The sequence below is a fragment of the Epinephelus moara genome, chromosome 7 (assembly GCF_006386435.1).
Source record: "Epinephelus moara isolate mb chromosome 7, YSFRI_EMoa_1.0, whole genome shotgun sequence".
Taxonomy (NCBI): domain Eukaryota; kingdom Metazoa; phylum Chordata; class Actinopteri; order Perciformes; family Serranidae; genus Epinephelus; species Epinephelus moara.
In genome coordinates this window covers 24,907,500-24,928,732 of record NC_065512.1, presented here as the reverse complement: position 1 = coordinate 24,928,732, position 21,233 = coordinate 24,907,500, and the positions used below count along the sequence as shown (strand labels likewise).

At 40.5% G+C, this 21,233-nt stretch overlaps 1 protein-coding gene across 2 annotated transcripts in view; it reads right to left on the bottom strand.

The window, feature by feature from the left end:
• The window catches only part of erbb4b (erb-b2 receptor tyrosine kinase 4b), a 476,392-nt gene that overhangs the window by 170,233 nt on the left and 284,926 nt on the right, over positions 1-21,233 (bottom strand). For both annotated transcript variants that reach the window (XM_050048517.1, XM_050048518.1), the window contains exons 4-5: positions 17,242-17,373; positions 11,575-11,640 (exon numbers count right to left, since the gene is read on the bottom strand). In XM_050048517.1, coding sequence (XP_049904474.1) covers positions 11,575-11,640; positions 17,242-17,373 — 198 coding nt within the window. The remainder of the gene's footprint in view (positions 1-11,574; positions 11,641-17,241; positions 17,374-21,233) is intronic.

Here is a 21,233-nt window from a genome sequence, read left to right as displayed (position 1 = left end):
CAAAGTGCGCCTCTGCCCCAACCCCCCCCTCTGAGTCGGCCAGTGCTACTGAGGTGTGAAGAAGCATACACAAGATGTACGTTTCATAGGATTATTTGGAAAACAACACACCATACTCAGTGTAACAAGAAAAGCACACTGGCTTGTGTGGTTCTATCCTATCAGCGTACAGCTTGTTTTTTAAGGATCTGTAATTTGTTGCACAACTTCTTCTTAGTTTATACTTTCATCACGCCCCCAAAATCCCATCTGTATTGAAAAACCTGGATCTGTTTTTTTTGGATTACCTTTTCCTGAGAAAAACAACAAGCTCTGACATCTGATATCTTTGCACCCAGGAGTGTATAAAATCAAATAAGACAAAATCAAATGTAGTCACTGGATCATTCAGTTTCATTCAGATTTGCTGATAGAGGTAAAAGTAAATTAGTCACAGATACTGTTACAGGGACTGAAGCAGTAAGTTGTCATAGTACTCATTTCTGTAACAATGTGAGTGTACGACATTACAATCCCAATGGTAGAGTGTGAATGTGCATGTGTTTGTGTTTCTGTGTGCATGCACATCATTTGTTGATGTGTGCTGTTTCCCTTTGGGCACTGCAGTGACGAGATACTATCACAGTGATGGATACAAGCCACACACAAACTGCCAAACACACATGCAAACGCACACACGCACTTCACCTACGCCTTACGTACCATCAGTAGCATTCCATTAACAGCGCCTGGGCTAAAATGAAATGGCCTACTTTACTCAAAAGACACTTTGTCAAACAAATGACCTTGCCAGGAGAGAGACGCAACACTGTTGATCAATTTGGCTTTAAACTTACACTTTAGGAAAAAAAAAAAAAAGAGGCTGGCGACAACAAATACAAAAGGAATCCATCTCATAAAATATGCCTGGAAGCTTCCATTTGAACAGGCTGTGGACAGCAGCATCAGTCACAGGAACCACTGCCTCTCAGTTCCCATTTACGTGAGTTAAAATGTGCTTTTTCACATCTGGTTTCCAAAAGAAATTCATAAATAAAGATGGCATTTTTTTTGTTGCAGTTGAAACACTTACTGAGCAAAATTTACCAAGATATAGAGCGCTTAAAGTAACCACTGGACTGAGATATATGATTGTCAAAACCCTCATTTCATTTTTCATTTGGATTATTATAACCTGATTTTAGCGCAATATATAAAATAATCTCGATACAATATAGATCAAATGCATTGGTTACAGTGAGTCTGCTAAGCTGGTCGTTTCCTACTTGCAGTCAGCTTGATTTCCTATCACCTACAATGGTGAAAGATTAATGGTGTGTGAAGATGCATCAGATTGCATGTACAAACTTCTTGCACCATTCTTGCAGCATAATCCTTATATTTTGTACATTTCAGTGTGCCAAAATATGACTGAACAAACCCATATTTTAACTTATTTTGCCAAAATATACAGTAAGTTTGGAACATTAGAAACAAACAGATGGACAGCAGATTGTGTTGCACGATGGTTTTGATGAGGTTTTTTTATTTTTATTTTGTTTGTTTTACATGTTCTGATATTTTTTTTTGCCTTCATTAAGTCAGTCAGCCACTGTTCTCTGTAAAAGATTAAAAACAGATTTTAAGAGTTCTGTGCATAGTATTTTATTCTAAAAAGATTTTGGTTTAATAAGAGATTTAAAAAAAAAAAAAAAATCCCCAATTGTGTCTTTTCTTTTGTGATATTTTCTTTTTATCTAAATTAAAAAAAGAAATCATCAGGTACAACACCACTTACACTGTACACTTGTTTAGAACTGACGAAACAAAACTATGCAGACAAGTAAATAACCTAATAATTAGGGTCTTAGGGTTTTGGCAGTATCACAGTGCATCACAGCATCTCTTTAAATGTCTGATTTGGGTGTACAGAAATCTAAAACTGCCCATCTCATGCATTAACACCAGGAGCACGCACACTGTACATTCCAACATCATCCTGTATATAATGAAGGCCCTGAGTACTGTATGAACTGATCGGGCCCCCAAAACAGCCACAGAGTGCACTGCAAACAACCTTTAATATGCAAGTTGCAATCCAGCTAACACATAACTTAAAAAATGTGACAATGTAAGTGCTGGTTCATCTGTAGGGCCAGTCCAGAGCTCATACATCAGTGGCTGGAAATATGTATTTTCATTTGAAGACTTCATATCCCTCTTTTTGCTGTCCAAATAATATAAGAGATGCAATTTCAATTTGTAATATTGTTATCTCAGTGTGTGTTTCTTTGCTGTGTTTTAGAAGATCCAGTGCTCCTTAGAGTTTCCCTTCAAAGTAAGCCAGTCAACTAAGGTAGGCAGTTTAGTTTCTCTCTGCATTCTGCAGAATTTAAGTTACGCTGATCTGCTTTGTTAGAGTAAATAATATCCCAAGGTAATCGCTATGATAGCTGCGGCCTTTTCACCCTCAACAAAAGTATATATTAAGATCAGATATCAGTTTTAAGCTTATTATAGCTGTGCCACATTAGAAAATAAAGTTACTGTTATCTTTGATGAAACTGAGTAGAATACAGTCATTTCATGTGTTTATTATACTGACGCCACGTCAAGTGACAAGTTACCTGTCAGTTGGTGGGACTTCATGTTTACTCCTCTTGGTTTGTTTGCAAAAAGTCAGTGTGAACAGGAACCAAACCAAAACTGAAATGCAACACTGTATCATTTTTCCCTCTGGTGCAGCCCAGACTATGAACCGAACTACAGGTTCGGTGTGGGTGAAAGCACCCGATTGAACTCAAGTTCGTTTGCCTGCTAAGTGCCGTTCATTTGGGCAGGTGTAAACGCAGCAATCACACTTAGGTGCGCACCAAAACAACCGCGCCGAGACCTTCTTAAAGGGGTGGTCTCAGTCCGGTTACAAAACAAACTCTGGTGTGGTTCGTTTGTAGTGTGAACATGTTCCAACCTCGTGGATGACAACTCTAAAAAAAAAAGCAAGACAACTCTAGGTCTGAAAGCACCCTTAGAAACAAACAAAGAAACGAATACAACAACAACAACAAAAAGCTATGCAATGATGCCTGTGGATAGAAATACTAACAACTAGGTGCTTTTTACCTCACGACAGATCTTTCTCACGGTGAATAGTTTGACTTGCCTTATCCAAAAGTGCACATGTGCAACTAATACCTTTAATGATGGCTAAACCAATGACAGCTTGAACAATCAGCTCTGGCAATGGCAAACAGATTGCCATAATCAGTGCAATTAGGTCCACCTGTGTTAGACTGCTGTGACAAAGATCAGACACATTCATATCTTTACATTTTGAAAAGGTCCCAAGCATAATGTGTCAAATAAGTGTCAAAAAAGTTTCAGATTTTCTTTAAGATGAATAGCATAAATTTACTGTAAATAATAAATAGATAAAGATAAACATGTATGTACTGTACTGACATTTTGATTCATGTATATATTCTTATAGAAAAAACTAAAATAACTCAATCTGAAGGCGAAAGCATTGATCCTGATCCCTGCAGACCTCTTCAGCTATGCTAGGCTGTGCTTATATAATCCACACCAGCCCTCAGACTGCACTTTAGATTTGTTCTTCATCTTCTTCTAGGGGGAAAAAAACAATCTCTTCATCTACTTATAGGGGCAATCTCCTCTACTGTTATATATCTGTGATTCTCAATACTAAGGATGTGTGTTGCGTTGTAATTTACATTTGGAGCGTATTCACTTTCCTCTGGGGGTGCTGACAGCAAAAGCTGCTGTTTATTGTTGCTCTTGAGACAGTTGAACAATTATTCATGAAAATGTCATGCAAAGCATCTGATGTCATCTTTCATTTGACATTTTTACACTTTTTCCTTCCATGTATTTCAGCACAATACAATCAAAGGTTGTGCGGTTTAAAAAAAGGAAGCAGAGGGATGAATCATGACATCCACGTATGGATAAAGATGGCGAGATAAAGGAGGGAGACAGACAGGGCCGGGGCTTATCGGGGGCTGGTCTGTGACGTGTTGTTAACAGGTCCTGGTCAAACAGTTCATTCCTCATTATCTTAATGAGATCGCGACCACAGAACAAATAAGATGAGACATGCCAGTGTTGGAAGGCATAGATGAAGTGGTCTGCACAGAGAGTGATGGAAAGAGGGGAGGGAATTGATGGCGAGGGTAGCGCAATCAAACTGGAAGAGGGAGGAGAGAAACACAGAGGTATTTAATAGAGAGATAAAGAAAACGTGTGCAAGTGCTTTTCTGTCTGTCTGAATGAATGCGCAGGTTGTATTTCTAGTTAGAATTGTAAAGTTTCAGTGTGTTATGGTGCTTTTTGTGTCATCTGTGTTGTGTTCCACTACAGAGGAGCCGCACATTGTCATATTAAAGATCAAGCTTCTCTCCGTGTGTTTTGGGGGATGGTGAGGTGCTGTGTTAAACACAGATGGAGGGATGATTAAAAAAAAATGGATGGATGGACATCTGTAGAGACAGAGTGTTCATATCTGTGACAGCAGATTGATAAATTGCAGACAGAAGGATGATGACTTCACACTTTTTTAGTCTTCCTTGCTCAAAGAGTTTTTGTCAGGTTGTGCTGCTGGTCAGGTTTACTTATCAAAGGCAGCATGTCATGGATCCTCCAGTGCTCCGTGTACTCGATGTCCAAGATTGAGTGACAGTAAGCATTATCTTTAATACTGTGCTGAGTGATACTAACATGAATGCTAAGATCAGTGTTTTTAGAAACTAGTAAATGTAGTAGTGGTGGCAGTATTAGTGAGTAAAATTCATTTACTAAAGTTTATCTATGTAGTTTATATACCTCAACAGTATAAAGAATAGGGATGCAGTGGTATCTGCTGATATTCGGCTTGCTGGCAGATATGATGATATTTTATGATGGCAGTGGCCGATGTTTTCCTGCGCAGGCTTAAAAGCAGGGCTCCAGAGTAATGGCCACAAACTTAAGTAATGAGCAGGTGCAAGAAGAATACAATGACTGTCAAATGTGATCTCACTGTTGTGTGTCGAGATGGCAAATAGCAGCCGGTGTCCTGTTGTCCTGGGGACAATAGCAAATATGTTTGGAGTAAAGACAGACCTGTCTCAGGATGCCGTTGGGATGAAAGGACGCGGTAAATCCACTATTGTCGCATCAGTGAACACAGTATTGTTTTAATCATAATGCTAGATTGGGAACAATGAATCTGTGTTAAAATCAGCAGGAGGAGAGCTAATTAACGTTGACTAACAGCTCATGGAGGTTGCATTGAGTTACACTGTGATGCGTTCAGGATCTAGTCTGTAAAAATTGACTACTGGGTGAAGGTAAATTATAATGTTCTCATGCTGTCAATGTAATCTTATAAATGTAGTCTTTGACAAGAAACTTGAATAAATATCATAGTTTGGAGGAGAAAATCGTTGATGTTTTCACAGCAATATAAGAAAGATATTAGATATATTATTTATGATGTATTACATACAATAAAAGGCTTTAAAGCAGTTCGTTATTTTTATTTTTTAAAATGTGTGGTTGTGTGGCTGGGCGGTATGACAAAATTTTCATATCACGTTTTTTTAATTTTTTTTTAAAAATCATATCTGTTTCACGGTATTTGACGGTTTTTTGTTTGGGTTCGGCCCACTTGACATGCTGCTGTGTTGTATTTTGGCTTGTTCAAGTGCTGGAATTTGTTATTTACGTGACAACACCTAAATGCAACACAGGCTCTGCTCCATTAGTGCCGTGCTCGGTTATAATTGTCTCAGACACGCGTTGGCTTCGGTAATGGAAATTGCGGCCCGAGCCGTGCTCTAGTGTGCTCACCTGTGTGTGTGTGCGCACATGTTGGAGGGCGAAACTCCACCGTGCACGATACAGAGAGCGGAGAAGAATTGTAAACGGCGGTGCGCCGTTGCTAGTTGCATATAGGGGAAACACTGCTCTTTTTGTTATGAGTTCTTCTGGGTCATCATGTGCAGTTGCTTCGTTTTCAGGAGTCTCTCCGGCAGCCATTCTTGCCTCTAGACTTTTCTCTATGCTCTCACTCTAGCCGGCTCTACCACGCCTGTGGTGAGCAGCGATGAAATAGGTCCCCACTGAAACACTTTCCCGCCACGCACGTTCTGGACATTGTTTGGGCTATTCACCGGTATTGTGGTATATGAAAAGTTCATATCATAACGAAAATAAATACCAGTTTTCGGTACGAACCGGTATACCGCACACCCTAGGTGAGGTGAGGTTACATTAAAGGTTTGTATGTTGAATTTGTGCTCATTTAAACATTGTTGATTAATAAAAAAGTCCTAAAAGTTAATAAAGTTATGAAAAATAAAGTTTTTGACCATTAAATCATGTAAACATGTTCTTGTAGAAACCCAAAGTGTCAACCTGAAAATGAGCACAGCAGGTCCCATTTAAGACTGGTTGAGAGTTAAGCCATTGGCCATACATTAATTCCTTGGCTGTGGAGTCTTCCCTCACAATAAAAACAACAGCACCAGTCATTTGTTGAAATGTCAAAATATGACCTATGTGTGTGTACGTTTGCCTGATAAGGACCTCTTGTGACAGTATCCAGTCTGACCTTTGTCTCTCAAAAGCAAGGGCACAAGTTATGTGATGTCGCTAGTGCTGCAAAACTTCTTGTGGAAAACGTCCGGCTAGATGGAAAGGTCAATGAAGCATGTGTCTTTTGACACTGGAGATCCCACCCCCTACTGACATTCAGCATTGGTTTCTTTTAATCCTGACCATGATCCTTTCCCAACCTCGTATATAACCATGGCTATGAAGACCCTCTTAACCAAGTATAATTTTTGCCTAAACCTAATCCTTAAACATAGCAGTGTCAGACCAGAAAGTCACCATTTACTGTATGTAACGGTCATGTGTTTGGAAGCCGGTGATAAGCGACCCGTCTTTGGTTTAATTTGAAGGACCTTTTCAGACCCGGGGCCACAAAAGGAGAATTACTATTTTCTCTCCCTTTTAGTCCTTGGTTTGAGCCAACTGGTGCTCTGTGGCCTGCAGCTTTTATACCTCATTGATTTGGCTTTTGCAATGTGAGTGTGTCTCAGTGTGTGTGTTTGTGTACATGTATGTGTTGTGCACTGTCCTTTGTGTGTGTGTGTGTGTGTATGTGAGACAGAGATAGAGAGCGGGAGAAAGACAGCAACATGGGCAGAGCCTGAGAGAGAGACACTGACAGAGAATAGAGAGCCTAAGAAAGATGACTGAAGGAGAGGGAATAACACAGAGCCCCCTCCTCCCTACTGATGGACTCAGTGCATGGTTCTCACACTCTTTCTCAGCTGCCATTAGTTAGTATGAAGGGTGAGAGGTCCCAGCAGGAGGGTTTGTGGAAGATGTGTTTGGGGTCTAGGGATGCTGCTGAGTGTTGATGTGTGTGCATGTGTGTGTGTGTGTGTGGTATTTCCTCAGTCATGATAGGCTCGAGAATACCTGAACATAGCTGGCCCAATGACAAAGATGAAACCTGCCTAAAACCCCTCAAACTGTCTCTCACTATGAATTTAATTAGGGTAAACTGAGACTAAATATATTAATTTAACGCAGGAAATAACGCCGTACCTACAGCATAGGCTCTGCGTTGATGTAGAGCCTACACCATAGCCTGATGTGAATCTTCCCAGAAATGTAACTACACGTCGCAGCCACGCAGACCTCTGAAACCATTTCCCTCAGGGGAAACAAAGCCTTTATTTACTTTCAGAAAATTGTGGAGACAATAAAGCCTCCACCAAATAGCATCTTAAGTCTTGTGTGTGTGGTTTATCCTAGCTTCATATGATCAGAGGAAATCTCCACTCATCCCTCGGCTAATGTAAAATGCCATAGGCTTGTGCTAATAACATTAGCATGTTATTTGTTTGGAAAACGTGTTCAGTATAAGACAGTTGTTTTGTCGGTGAACCTTGTGAGTTGTAATGGAAACAAACGTTGTAATGTTACCTTTGTTAAATGTTGCTGTTGTCCCAGGCTTCATATGAGTAGAGGAAAAGTCTGAAAGCTGCTAGGCTAATTTATACAATGTAAAATGTCATAAGCTTGTGCTATTAACTTTAGCATGTTGTATTTGTTGGGGAAAATGTGTCCAGCAAAGGACAAATGCTTTGTCTCTGAATGCTGCGAGTTATAGTGAAGCTGATTTGTGTACTTGTGTTTGAAATTGTTGCTATAAAGCCATGTTTAATGTGTGTTTTGTTTGTGTTTTGAATCAACTCAAATTTACAGCCCTTCACAGAAACCCCGCGGAGATTAGTGTTTTGGAGGTGTAACTGCAGAGTGACACAGACAAAACCACACAAAATGCTCACAACAGTGTAGGCCACATGTGTAGGCTACGGCGTAGGCTCTGCATAGAGTATAAATCCCACTCAAGTCACACTTAAACATGCTAAAAAATGCTTGTATTGCTTAAAATGTTATTAACTATTGATTTTTTTTTAGATGTAAATTAATTTTTCATGATGTAATTGACAAATTAAAAAAAGAGTTTCAAGCATTCCTCTTCTCTAAATACCAGCCAATAATATTATATTACAAATGTCAACCTGCAATTAGAATTTGTTTAAAGACATTTTAAAAATGCTAAGAACAGCACATTTTCCTCAGTCATTTAGCCAAAGAAACACAAGACCTTTAATATGGAAAGTACAGCTGATAAAACCATCAAACAAATTGTTACTAATGCAACAGATGAGTTGGCATCAGAGTAGCAGGGATGAGTGTAAGGTTATAACGTTTGCACTGTGTGCCTGCGTGAATATGATTGGATGATACGGGCCAAACAGTTGTGATTGAGCCAAACATGGTGAAGCATATTGCAAACAGCTGATGCCAATCAGCCAACACAAGCACAACCTCACTGCTCTGCCTGTACCGATGCTATGCTTCATTTTGGGTAAAAATGACACGGGATCAGCAAGGTATCTTTATATCAAGCCTTTAAACTGGAGGCCAGTGGAATAAAGTATGTGCTGGATTATAATATTGTGCACATATGAATCCCGTTTAGTTCTTTTCAAATTAATGAAAACCCAATATACAGATGACCTCTATGTTAAATACTAAGCTGAAGAGATAAATGTAATATTGTAATATAGTTTTTTTTTCTCTCTTGTGTCTGGACATGATTTTAGTTGATCTCGATTTTTTCGGTTTAATTGGGGTTCAACTTATTTTAGCATAGTTTTGATTAGCTATTTGAAAAGAAATTATTTGAAGGGAAGACCACGTCCATTATTTGATCTTATCTCAGAGTGGCATACTGCAGCTTCAGATATTATGAAATTAATTTTGTAGTCAGTAAATGAGCTATATTTCTAGTTTGAGTTTGTCAGAACAGATCAAAGAAGAGTAAAATTAGATACAAAATGTTATTTAGTACCAGTTTAAATTTGACAGATGCTTTTATGTGATTTATCAGGATCGGCATATTAAAGGTAGGGTCTGGAGGATTTTCCAGTTGCTGTTTGTAAACACACATTCAAATTCGGCCCCTCCTATCAGGCTCAACTCTCCCAGGTGTACGGAGCCCGGAGGTACGGAAGAAAGCTTCACAGAAGAGGTTCAGGCAAGGCTCGCGATGGTGCACGCTCGGACATGCTCGGACACGCTCGGGCACGGCACCTGCGCTCTCTCATTGGCTGGGGAAATCTCCGCCCAGAAGCGGTCCAAGCTCACAAAAACATCAAAATACAGTTAAAGGGCAGGAGCTCTGCAAACAGAGTCACCACCACACATGAGTAGAAGCCCATAGGTGATGATTAAGCAGGATTTCATTTGTATATATTTTGTTTTGTTTGAAAATCCTCCAGATCCTACCTTTAATTACAAAAAAAAAACAAAAAAACTTTGGACTTTAATGGCTACATTCACATGCATGTTAAATGCCATTCGTGACCTACAGTAAGTTGCCTAAACTGCCTGATTTGAAGCTTTGACACTTGTAAATGTCACGAGCACATTAGTTAGACACACGTTATTTCATACCCTTGTATAGAAACTAGCCCAGTCTTTCACAATAAAAGCATAAAATTGTGTCCCTGATTTTAGGTCAGTTTTCTGTGTGTGTGTGTGTGTGTGTGGGTCTGAGTAACATATGACAGTGGATAGATGTCAACCATAGTTCAATAGGAATTTTTAAACAGAAATAACTACACTGGGTACACACCATAAACATTCTGAAAACAGAAAATAAGAGGGAAATAAGACAATCCAAGCAGCAGGTAGAGTCTCTGCAGATAAATACAGCGCCACACATGTCTAGTGAGTCATAAGTGATGATTGAGAGGGATTACTTCTGTATGAGTCTATACATTATTTAAGTACTTAAGAAAACCCTGCATCATATATCTTTAAAGTGAATAATGTTTATACACCATCTATGTGCATATATGCATATAAGCATACGAACTGTGGCACTAGATGCCATTCACAGGAAACCACTAAGGAACTGTTTGTTATTTATGAGAGGGGGAGGGGTGCAAAACGGGTAGGGGGAGGCACCAGAATTTAAGAGCGTCCTTGCAGAATTTTTACCAAACAAAAACAAAATAATTCGTAGTTTCAAGTGATGATACACTTTTGAGATCATACTTATGAACATTATATTCCATTTCTACCATCTCCCTACACACTGGTCTTTCAATGAAAATCTGGAGTTAAGTGGGGACAGACCGACCCCAGAGCTAATTTAGTGCAGTAAACCAAGGCTTTTTTCAACTCAAGGATTTTGTTTGAAAGTAACTTCTGAACATCCAAATGCTTTTTAAATCTACTAATGTGTGCCAAGCCATATGCTTCTGGCCACAGCTACCACTGTTGTGTATGTCATGGTTTACTTAAGATAACAGTCATTAACATGCACATGTTGCGAATGCCAGTTGTGTGCACGCTGTGATTTGTGTGTGTAATGTGTATGTACTGTATATGTATATGTATAGGTACACACATATTCCTCATGAGCACACACACACACACACACACACACACACACACACAGCTCATGTGAAGACCCCCCATCCCCGTTTTTTTTTTTTTTTTTTTGTATTTTCATGTATTTAAAACCTTGTATTTATTTGTATTTATTTATATTCAATATTTTTGTGGTTATGTTGAGTATGTGTCACTTCATTTTTATAATTTATATTTTAAAAAAATAAAAAAAAATTGTGATGCACATGAAAAAAACAATTGTCGTCAATCTTTGCAATAAAGTATAAATAAAATAAAATAAAATAAAATAAAAAAAAACTGTGTTTTGGTGATAACTTTTACTCCCTCCAGTGTTCTCCATGCTCCATGCTCGTTGCACTGCTCCAATGCCTACATTTGGCATGAATATAAAAAAAAAATATAGCCATTTATGGTGGAGAAATGATCATGCATTTTCCCCCGGTCAGTCAGAGAGGCTCACACAAAAATGTTTGTAGAAAAAAAAAAAGAAAAAAAAAGTCACACCCCTGCCAGCCCCTCTCCTCTGAAGTAACAAACAGTTCCTAAAAGGCCACATGTTAGTAATAGTAACAGTAATGTACTTACAGCTCTGACACTGGTCCTCTTTGGGTCCCCAGCAACGACCATTACAGGAACGATGGCACTTCTGACCTGCACACAAGTTCAAAGGAAAAGATGATTGGCATTTCAAATGGTTGCTTAATCACAAAATGTGATCAGTACCAGCCTTCAAAAATCCATATTAGCTGAACCCTAAAATGGGTTAGAGGCAGTTAGCTGAGTCCGTGTGCCATCAAGCACTTCACTGAAGCCCAAATTGATCCAAAAAGTGAGTGAGGAGGTAGGTGTCTCTTTAGCTCACCTTTAAATGCACCTAATGTGTGTTTGTGCGTGTGCGCTTGTGTGATGTTTTCTGTGCAGGGGGATTAAATTGACTTGAAGTGTTGTTCTTAAGATATCAGTCATCTTTATAAGTGCATTTCAAGCACTTTGCGTTAATTATGCCAGGTTCCAGTTATAATAATTATCAAGCACTCACAATCTGCAAGAAATGTAAGTACTTGATTACTTCTTAGGTGTGGTATGTGGTTAATTATATGATGAAGATAGGTTAATTAAGTGATTTGGTTTAAATAACTGTTGTAATTACTAACAAAATGTCATTTTTCAACATTCACTTGGACTGGAATTTAACCATTTGTTCTTCCAGGTATTCTTATAATTATGCAAGAAAGATGATGAAACTTTCTGTCTTTTAGTAACAGCACATCCTCTCCCCTGACTGGTATGTGCTGTTCCAGTCATAGGAAAAACTTAAATAACCTTGGCACAGGTTGTTTTGCGAAAAACAAGAAAATTCTTTATGTTGCTCCACTCTCAATCAGCCCAGCATGAAACTAGAACACATCACGTTGAGATAAAAAGCAGTAAAGCAGCAGAAAGCCTGAGCAGAAAGCCGCGTCATACCCTCAGTGCTTCAGCCGGTGCCTTTCTGGGTTTTTTGGAGGACTTAATTGACTGTCTAGTAATTGACTGCGGGGGAAGTGAGCCTGGATAAGTGCAGAAGTGCTGTCCTCTGTCCATCAGCCTCTCCAGATGAGAGCTATTAGCATCGATACTGACTCTATTCCCCAACACGAGCCTCTCCATCTTCTGCCCTCCTCTTCTTCCTCGTCCGTGCCCCTCTCCACCACACATTTCATCTCTTTCATCCTCAATCCACCCCTCGCTGATTCATCACTCTTCTGTGGCTCTTTTTCACTTAATGTCTATCCCTGTCTCTCTTTGTCTTTCTCCAGTCTGCCCCTCTGCTTCTCTCTGTTTCTCCAGCCTGGTCCCCTCAAACCAGCACTTTGACAATGCTTGAGAAAGAGAGGTCGACAGCCTTGACTGTATGAAAAGCAGCACCCAAACAGGGAAATAATACAAATGTCTGCCAGCCATAAGTGGTTGTCTGACAGTGCCAAGTGTGCAGCACCTCTGCTGCACTTAGTTATATCTCTGTTCTCCTCTCAGCCCTGTGAAGTCAAGACAAAGAGTTTTCATTTAGTGTCCAAGGTCTTCACTATCTAAACTTATAAATTCTCACTGACCTAGAATAAACCTGTCCCACCCCTCTTCCTGCACCATAATCTTTTACAGCTTTCTTAAAACAGCCCTCGAAGGTTAAAATGTCGAGAATGCTGCCATGCCAGGGCTGGTGTGGGGCGAAAGACAGATGGCCGGGTTTTTGACTGGATCAACGGGGCATGGATTTTAAAATTACCGTCCTGGTTTTGAAAAGAGAACCAATAAACACAACAACCGTGGCACAGATAAGTCACAAGTAATAACAGTGTAAATCTTGTGTCTCCCCAAAGAATGAAATGGAGATTATGTTCTCAATTGTGGATTACAGGTTGGGAGACCCTTGATCTTTTGGCGGAGTAGAAGACTTGCACAGGAGTAAGGGTCGATCCAGGGCTAACGGGGCTGCAGGGAGGAGGGTGATTGAGCAGAATATCAATGCTCAGAGCTGTTAATCTGCATCTGGAGCCTTCAGCGAGCACTGTGTGAGGAAATCCAAGGACATATGCAGACACTGTCTTCTTCCATAACCATAATGTATTTTATTATGTAATTTTGTATTTGTTGATGAACGAGACTAGAGAGCTTAAGAAGAAAAAAACAACAACAACAACAACAACAAGAGATTTAAATGTCAAACAGCTTGAGCACTAAATTAATAACAAAAGCAGCGTGTGTTAAGAGGTTAAGTCAGTAAATGAACAGTAAAGGGTCGGAAGAGGTGACTTAATGCATCTTAACGTCACTGACAACCACCTCAACCCCCAACCCCCTTAACCCCAGACAGATTGAACGTGTTTATTTTATCCAAATAAATCCCTTCATAATTCTAAACATCTATTAACATGTCTTCCAGCTGGCTACAGCAGGGCATTAATGTGATGTGAATGAGCAGTCAGTGTGGACTGTTATGACAGCAGAGTGACAGAATGGGGTCAAGGGGTGGTTTTGTGATGACAATGTTTTGCTGCCTGCACTCGGTCACTTATTGTGAATGGAGCAGGTTGAGATGTGGGGACTCCTTTGGACCACTTTTCTTGTTGCAACTCGCTGCTTTTCCAAACTTAACTTTGAGTCTGCTCAGAGTGCTGTACATTTCCAGTTCCAGGAACCTTCAGGTAGAGTTGACGATGCTTTAAATCGAGATCCTATCCTCATTTACCGCCACAACTCCCCAAGAAAAAGGCTCTAGACCACTTGAAACACCAACTGTACCATAACACAGAAGTGGACTGCTGTGTAACAGGACTACAAGGAGTTCTAAACTGGCTATAAAGTCAGACTCAAATTAATACTGATGCCGCTATATCAGATGCCAGCACAGCCCGGACGGACCCAGATCCAGCTTTGCTGCTGCCTTTAGCCTGCAGACAAAGTTCCAGCAGGAGTGGAGTGGTCAGTGTCTGACAACAGTGGCTCCTCCTCAAGCCAGGGGCAGAATTTTGCCTCCCTGCTCCACCAATCCCTGCTGTTAATGGTCCCCGGGGGAACCAGTGTCCGTCTGCAGAGCCCTTATTACATTGTAGCGCAGCAAAAATATCACGTAGATAATGACGCAAGTATACTCGTTTACGGAACATTTCTAACCTGCAAGTTGCGTGGCAGGTGAGAAGAGAAGGGGGCCATCATACTCACCTATAGTACGACCCCAGACAACATTTGTATGTGGGTAGTAAATAGGTTAAAAAATGGGCCCTATATTGGACTGTCCATGTGTTCCATATTGGCCCCATACCAACTGCCCACATGGGTGAGTTTGCCCACGTGCTGGGGCTACCTGAGTACAAAGTGGATATTGGTCTGAAATGGGCATCTTATCTGGGGCCCAGGGCAAACCCATCCATGTGGGCAAATGTCAAGGGGGCCAATATGACACCTGTGGGCAGTCCCATATAAGGCCCATTTTTCAGCCCATTAACTATCCACATGGGCCCCACATACAAATGTCCACTGGGACTCAATGGTACCTACTACGAAAACACCCTTAGAGGTGCCAACCATTGCCGCCGTTTGAGGTGAAAAAATAATTACAGTCTGAACTTGCAGTGAGGAATGTAAAAGTGATTTTAAATTCCAAAACCTTGGGGGAGCTGTGCATCAGGTGCACAGATAAATGTGCCATGAAAAGAATTATAAAATATAGCAACAGTACAAAACACAAGAATCTTTGTGGTTTATACGTGCAGTAACAATAAAGGAAATTTTGAAAAGGTTTAAACTTTTGTAGCCAAAGAGACTCATTTGGTACGACTGATGTGAGGACCTGAAGGTTACAGGGTAAATCTGGGTAAAGTAAAAGAGCAGCACTCGCCTGCTCTCTCATTACCACCAAGTGCTATTGAGCGAGGCAATTAAAGTGGAACTGGGCCGATTTCACAAATCAAGGGCAGTTTACAGGTCTTGGGGAGTGCAACTGAAAGTGTGAAAAAATGTGTTTTAAGCTAAATGTTGAAGTAAGTAAGAGTATAAGTAAGCTTCAGGGGGAGCTGCGGAAAATCTCATAAATTGTAGTGACTCAAGACAACAAGATTGATAATGAAAAAAAATTAGGGGTGCGGAGTTAGAAAGAAGTGAGTTAATGCAAACTCTGTAGCCTGCTCCTCATCTCTGCTTGAGGCTAGCGTCTCACAGCTACATACAGTACGCTGCTAAAAGCATAATGCATTGGTAGTTTTTCACCAATGTGTTGGTGGTCAACTTGCATCGTGGGTATTGGACAGTGTTGGGCAAGTTACTCTCAAAATGTAATTTATTGCATATTACCAGTTACCTTAATTTAAAAGTGATAAGTTACATTACCATATTACTCTGTGTGTAAAGTAACAAGTTACTTATTACATTACTTTTGTGCTACTTTCACCAAAATGACCTCAGATGAACTAACAGGCATTTCAAATGGGTGACGGTCATGTTGTTTTACAGCAGCTAATCAAAGCACAGAAGCTCCAGTTTGATACAGTTAATTTCAAATCCAGTGCTGCAGGTCACTGGTTACCATTCTGTATTAAAATCCCCTGCTTATATTAATAATAGCGTGATGATATGGAACCAATTGGATAGCATGATGGCCAATTAGAGCAAAAAACAAGTTGACATATTCATTGCAGTAAGCCCCATTGGTTTGCCGAACAGTGGGGCTAACTGATATAATATGCTTTTGCCGTATCCCGTCAGCAAAACAGCAAAAACGTCCTTCCTGGAAACGATTGGCTGTTTACTTTTTGACTCCTACGGCGTAGCACTGTCTTCATCATGTTACGCCCGCCCAGAGCCCGCCTTTGTCAGATAGAATGATCTGATTGGTCTGATTGGCGATTCAGCGGACTCTGCTCGTCGGGGCCAGATTCCCGTGCAGTGCAAATTCGAATTTGCTAGGGACGGGGCATCTGGATTTCCAGGTTACCAATATATACTAACATCATCTAGATGTTGGGACAGGAAAAAAAAACAGAGGCCAGCTACTTACCCACCCTTCTATAAGGTAGCGTATAATCAGTGACATGACAACACACAACAACCTTCGGTTTTTTTTTTTTTTTAAAGATATTTTTTGGGCCATTTTGCCTTTAATGGACAGGACAGGTAAGCGTAAAGGGGGGAGAGAGAGAGGGGATGACATGCAGCAACGGGCCACAGGCTGGATTCGAACCCGGGCCGCTGCGGCGACAGCCTTGTACATGGGGCACCTGCTCTACCACTAAGCCACCGACGCCCTGTTTTTTGTTTTTTTTTCTGTTGCTGCACTCGCATCAGTGGATTGGTATGGATCAGTGTGGATAAATGAGAAATGAAAAAATCAACAGTTTATTTTGGGTGGCAACACATTATGTGACATCGTAAATGTAATACTATTGCCCAAAATCCTGTTGGTGATGCATTATATTACTTCATTACTGCTTAAAAGTAATGTATTACTGTGATGTGTTACTTTTGTAAAGCGTTACCCCCAACACTGGTAATGGAGGAAGAAGAAGAACCAGAATCTGCACCAGAATTTATGCTACTAAATTGGTGAGAACTCTTTTAAGCCTCAACTGCTTCAGTGCTGCTACTCAGCAGTGTTCAGCAGATTGGACTTTGATTTAACTGTGCAGCAACACTCTCAGTAAAAACTTCCTTTAAAGAAAGGTTGAAGTCAAATCCAGTCTTCTTGTCTTCTACATTTGTGTTCGTAAAGTTACTTACATGTGACACTGCTGTTTGTGGGCACCACCACATCATGGAGCCGAGGGTTTTTGACAATGTCCTGCCAATGGATTGTGTCTGCATGGCACAGGAACTTGTTCTGGTCAACATACACGCCTCCACTCAGGATCTCTGTGAAGAAGAAAGGGAGCATAAAGTCAATTCAGATACACAAAGGGCTTCCTGGGTGCCTAACTGTTTCTGCCTGGAGGATGCACCTAATCCAGCAATCCTGCTACCAGGCTCCTGATGTGATTTTTAATTGCAAGCCTTTTTCCCCCTATCATTTTATAATTAGCAACTGACATGGCCAGACTCTGCATGTTCAAATCAAAATCCCTAATCACTCCACTGGGTCGGCACTCTATTCTTTTTTTTTCCATCTGAGGGCAAGTGTGGGGTTGGGGTTCGGGCGACACACACATCTAATGATGGTTGTTGTTGTTGTGAGGCAGCCCAGACAAAGCCGTGTCATATTGCGGTTATTACAACCTCTGATCTTTTCCCATTTTGTTGTTTTTCCCATTGTTCTATTCCCACGCCACGAGCAGACAGGATCAATTATACCTCACTAGCATCACAACATGAAATCCATTCGTGATTTAAGCCCCGGTAAGGGACAGTAGCCCGAGAAAGTTTGTAATTTTATATTTCATTAAGGTGGTGGGCAAAAAAGTCATACATCTTGCAATAAGAGTATGCATCGCCTTGTCAAACCAATGATTGTCAGAGGATTGGTTCATTTCGTCACACACAGACACACAGACACACAGACACACACACACACACACACACACATTCTGTTGAATGATTGGATACGGAGGGTGGTTCCGATTATTGTTGTGCAGGAGTTTAGAGAATGCCTAATCCTGACTTTTATGTGAGAAAGAATGGGAAAGAGAAAGAAAGAGAGACAGATAAAGATGGGAGAAAGAAAGCCACAGAGAGAAGGATGGCAGGAGAGAAAGACAAAGTGAAGCCCAGTAGCAGATTTGCATTATTTACAGAGCTTGTGTGTTCTCTATCTCGCTACAAACAGATTACTGACACAGGGCTGAAACCGATGAGACACATAATCATACACGAGGCGCCCCGCCAGCACCACACTGAAACAGCCAAATACAATATCGTCCCACAAAGGCCCGATTAAATGATACTCCTTGGATAATAGGTGGTGGTGGTATTACCTACACAAGCCCCCATCCCCCTCCAACCTCGGCTCTCCCTCTCTATCTTCCTCCATGTGCGGTGGGAGTTAGGGAGAGAAATGAATCCTGCCTCTCACCACAGGAGGGATATCGCTCGGCTAGGAGGAGGCCGCGTCTCAAATTCAAATTGTTTGCACAATAAGATGCTGCTGGCAAAGTAGGGCAATGGACAAACCAACAGACAAAGCAAAGCAGTTATTATGACAAAAACACCAGCAGGACATCTCAACCCTGGTTAGGCAAGATACAAGCACTTCCTCCTGAGCGTTCGCCTTCCTACTGGCTGGTGGGATTGTAATTGGAGCCAAAATATGTCAAATTCAGGTGTAAACATATCCAAGACATATTTAGCCCCAGTTCACAGAGGTTCCAATGGGCTTTAAAAGTCCTGTGGAATGTGTATAACCTTTGTATACTGCTGAATAAATGAATAAATGTCAAAGTAATTTATATGTAAATAAAGCACATACATTCAAAGCCAGCTGTCTGTCTCTAAGGTTAGCTCCCACACTTGGCATCCTGAGTAAAATGTCAGATGGAGACATGCAAAGGCAGATCTTTTAACACCGGTATTTTGACTCTACAATTAGTAAAAATGCAGCCTCCATCTCAATCTCTTTGTGACCAAGTTATTGTCATACTTGTATTATTTTACAAGTCTATAAAGCTTTCTTAACAGTAGCTTAAAAATCAACGCCAAGGCCTGAAATCTGAACACTGTGGAGCTTACACACTCAAATAGTGTAGTTTAAAGTATAGTGACTTGAAATATAAGAGGGGGCACATTAGAATGACGGATATGCAGTGTACACAGAATAAATGTTGCATCGTATGAGTGTATGATATGTAAGATTTATATTATGTAAGGAAAATGTTGAAACTTTATGTTTGTTTGTGTGCAACAATGCTGTTAATGTTTGGTTATGTTCAGGCTCTAAAAACACATGGTTATGGTGAGGAAAAGATAATGTTTTGGCTTAAAACACCCACTTTTGGTGGCACAACCACAACTGGAAATGCAGCTAATGTCTCACTAAGAATCACCCAGTTCTGCTGTCACAGTCGTCACTGGAAATGAAGCAGATCTCTCTGCTTTTAGTGGCACAATCATGGCTGGAAACACTGCCAGTGTTTTACCAAAAATTGTGTTTGGTGGCACAAACACGACTGGGATTGGCATCAATGTCTCACTAAAAAGCATTCAGTTTTGGTGACATAATCCCTGCTGTAAATGCTGCTTTGGCAGCACACTGCAGCTGGATATGCAGCCAGTGTCTGACAAAAAATGACATGCTTTTAGTGGCACAATCATGTCTGGAAATGCCATCAATAACTTGTTAAAAAACATTTGGTTTTGGTAGCACAATGCTGTCGGATATGCTTCCAATGTCCGACTAAAAAACGCTTTTGGTGGCACAATCAAATTATCATTGTCAACCTGGTTTTGGTGGCACAATAGCTGATGGAAATGGTGAAAAACACCTGAGTTTGGGTGGTACAGTTATGGCTGGAAATGCCACCAATGTCTCACAAAGAAAAAAAAAACATCTGGGGTCTCATTTATAAACACTACGTACGCACAAAACAAGGCCTGAAAGAGTCGTATGCAAAAGTAGTGATCTATCAAAACAGACTTGATGGGAGAAACTTTGAGCCATGCTTACCAACATTTTGGAGACACAGATGATGAGGTTGAATCCTGACTGTAGAGATTGTCGGATATTTTTGGCGCACGCCATTTTTGGCCTTTGTCCGTATATTTTTAGTATGGATCCTACACATTGTTAATAAGATCCCTGGTCTGCAGAGGTCTGCAGCTTGGCAACTGTCTTGCCAATGCCTAGGTGCCATGCCATCATACATTCCCTATTTCTCCTGATGACAAAGTAAGCTCATATACATATATACATACATCAATTTAGAAACGCTGATATGATACCTATGTAATGCAAACATGTAACATATTGTGTTTTGCAGAAACAAACAATACCAACATTTTCTTCTGTCACCTGAGCTGCTGTATTCCATCTTTGATTTTTTTTTTTTAAGTGACAGTGGACCTTATATATGCTGTCCATCATTCATCAGTCAAGGGAATGTGCTCACATCTGTAAACTTGAGCCATACTCATCAGCATGCCACACAGATACAACTACACTTTTTCCATGTCCCTAATTTGGAAATGTAAACAGGAGAGTTGAATTTAAGTAACAAGTTTGCCAAAAAACAATTGCCAGAATTATTGTGTGTGGTAAACAAGTGAGACAAGGCGTTTCCACTAATTCCAGCTGGACGTGAGCTGCATTCACACTTTCAAACACACTGTATAAACACACTGAAGAATAAAAAACTCTCTGTTCAACACTGTCACAACAAGTGACCCTCAACCACAATGCGGAGGGCTCCACCATCTTTTAATGCTTCTTGCACACATGGTGCATTTGGACATAAAGCGCACACACACAACACACTTATCAACAGTGTGACATGAGCTAAGTTCAGAATGCTGGATAATGGCTTAATTGGCTCCTTGCTGGCGCTTTGCCCAGGACAGTTACAGTATTTCCCATGGCCTCTGTCCCCAAGATATGAATAATTAACAAACGGATATTACATAATGTCTACAACATCATGCAAAACTCACGCACGTCTTGCTTTCATTACAAGTAAATGCTTGGCTTGCACATTTGCTAGGTGTACTGTTGGTGGCCAGGGGGAGATCAATGGTTAAATCCTGTTGTTGATTAGTGGGTAGAGAAAATGTCTTAATTAGTTTGTTCACAT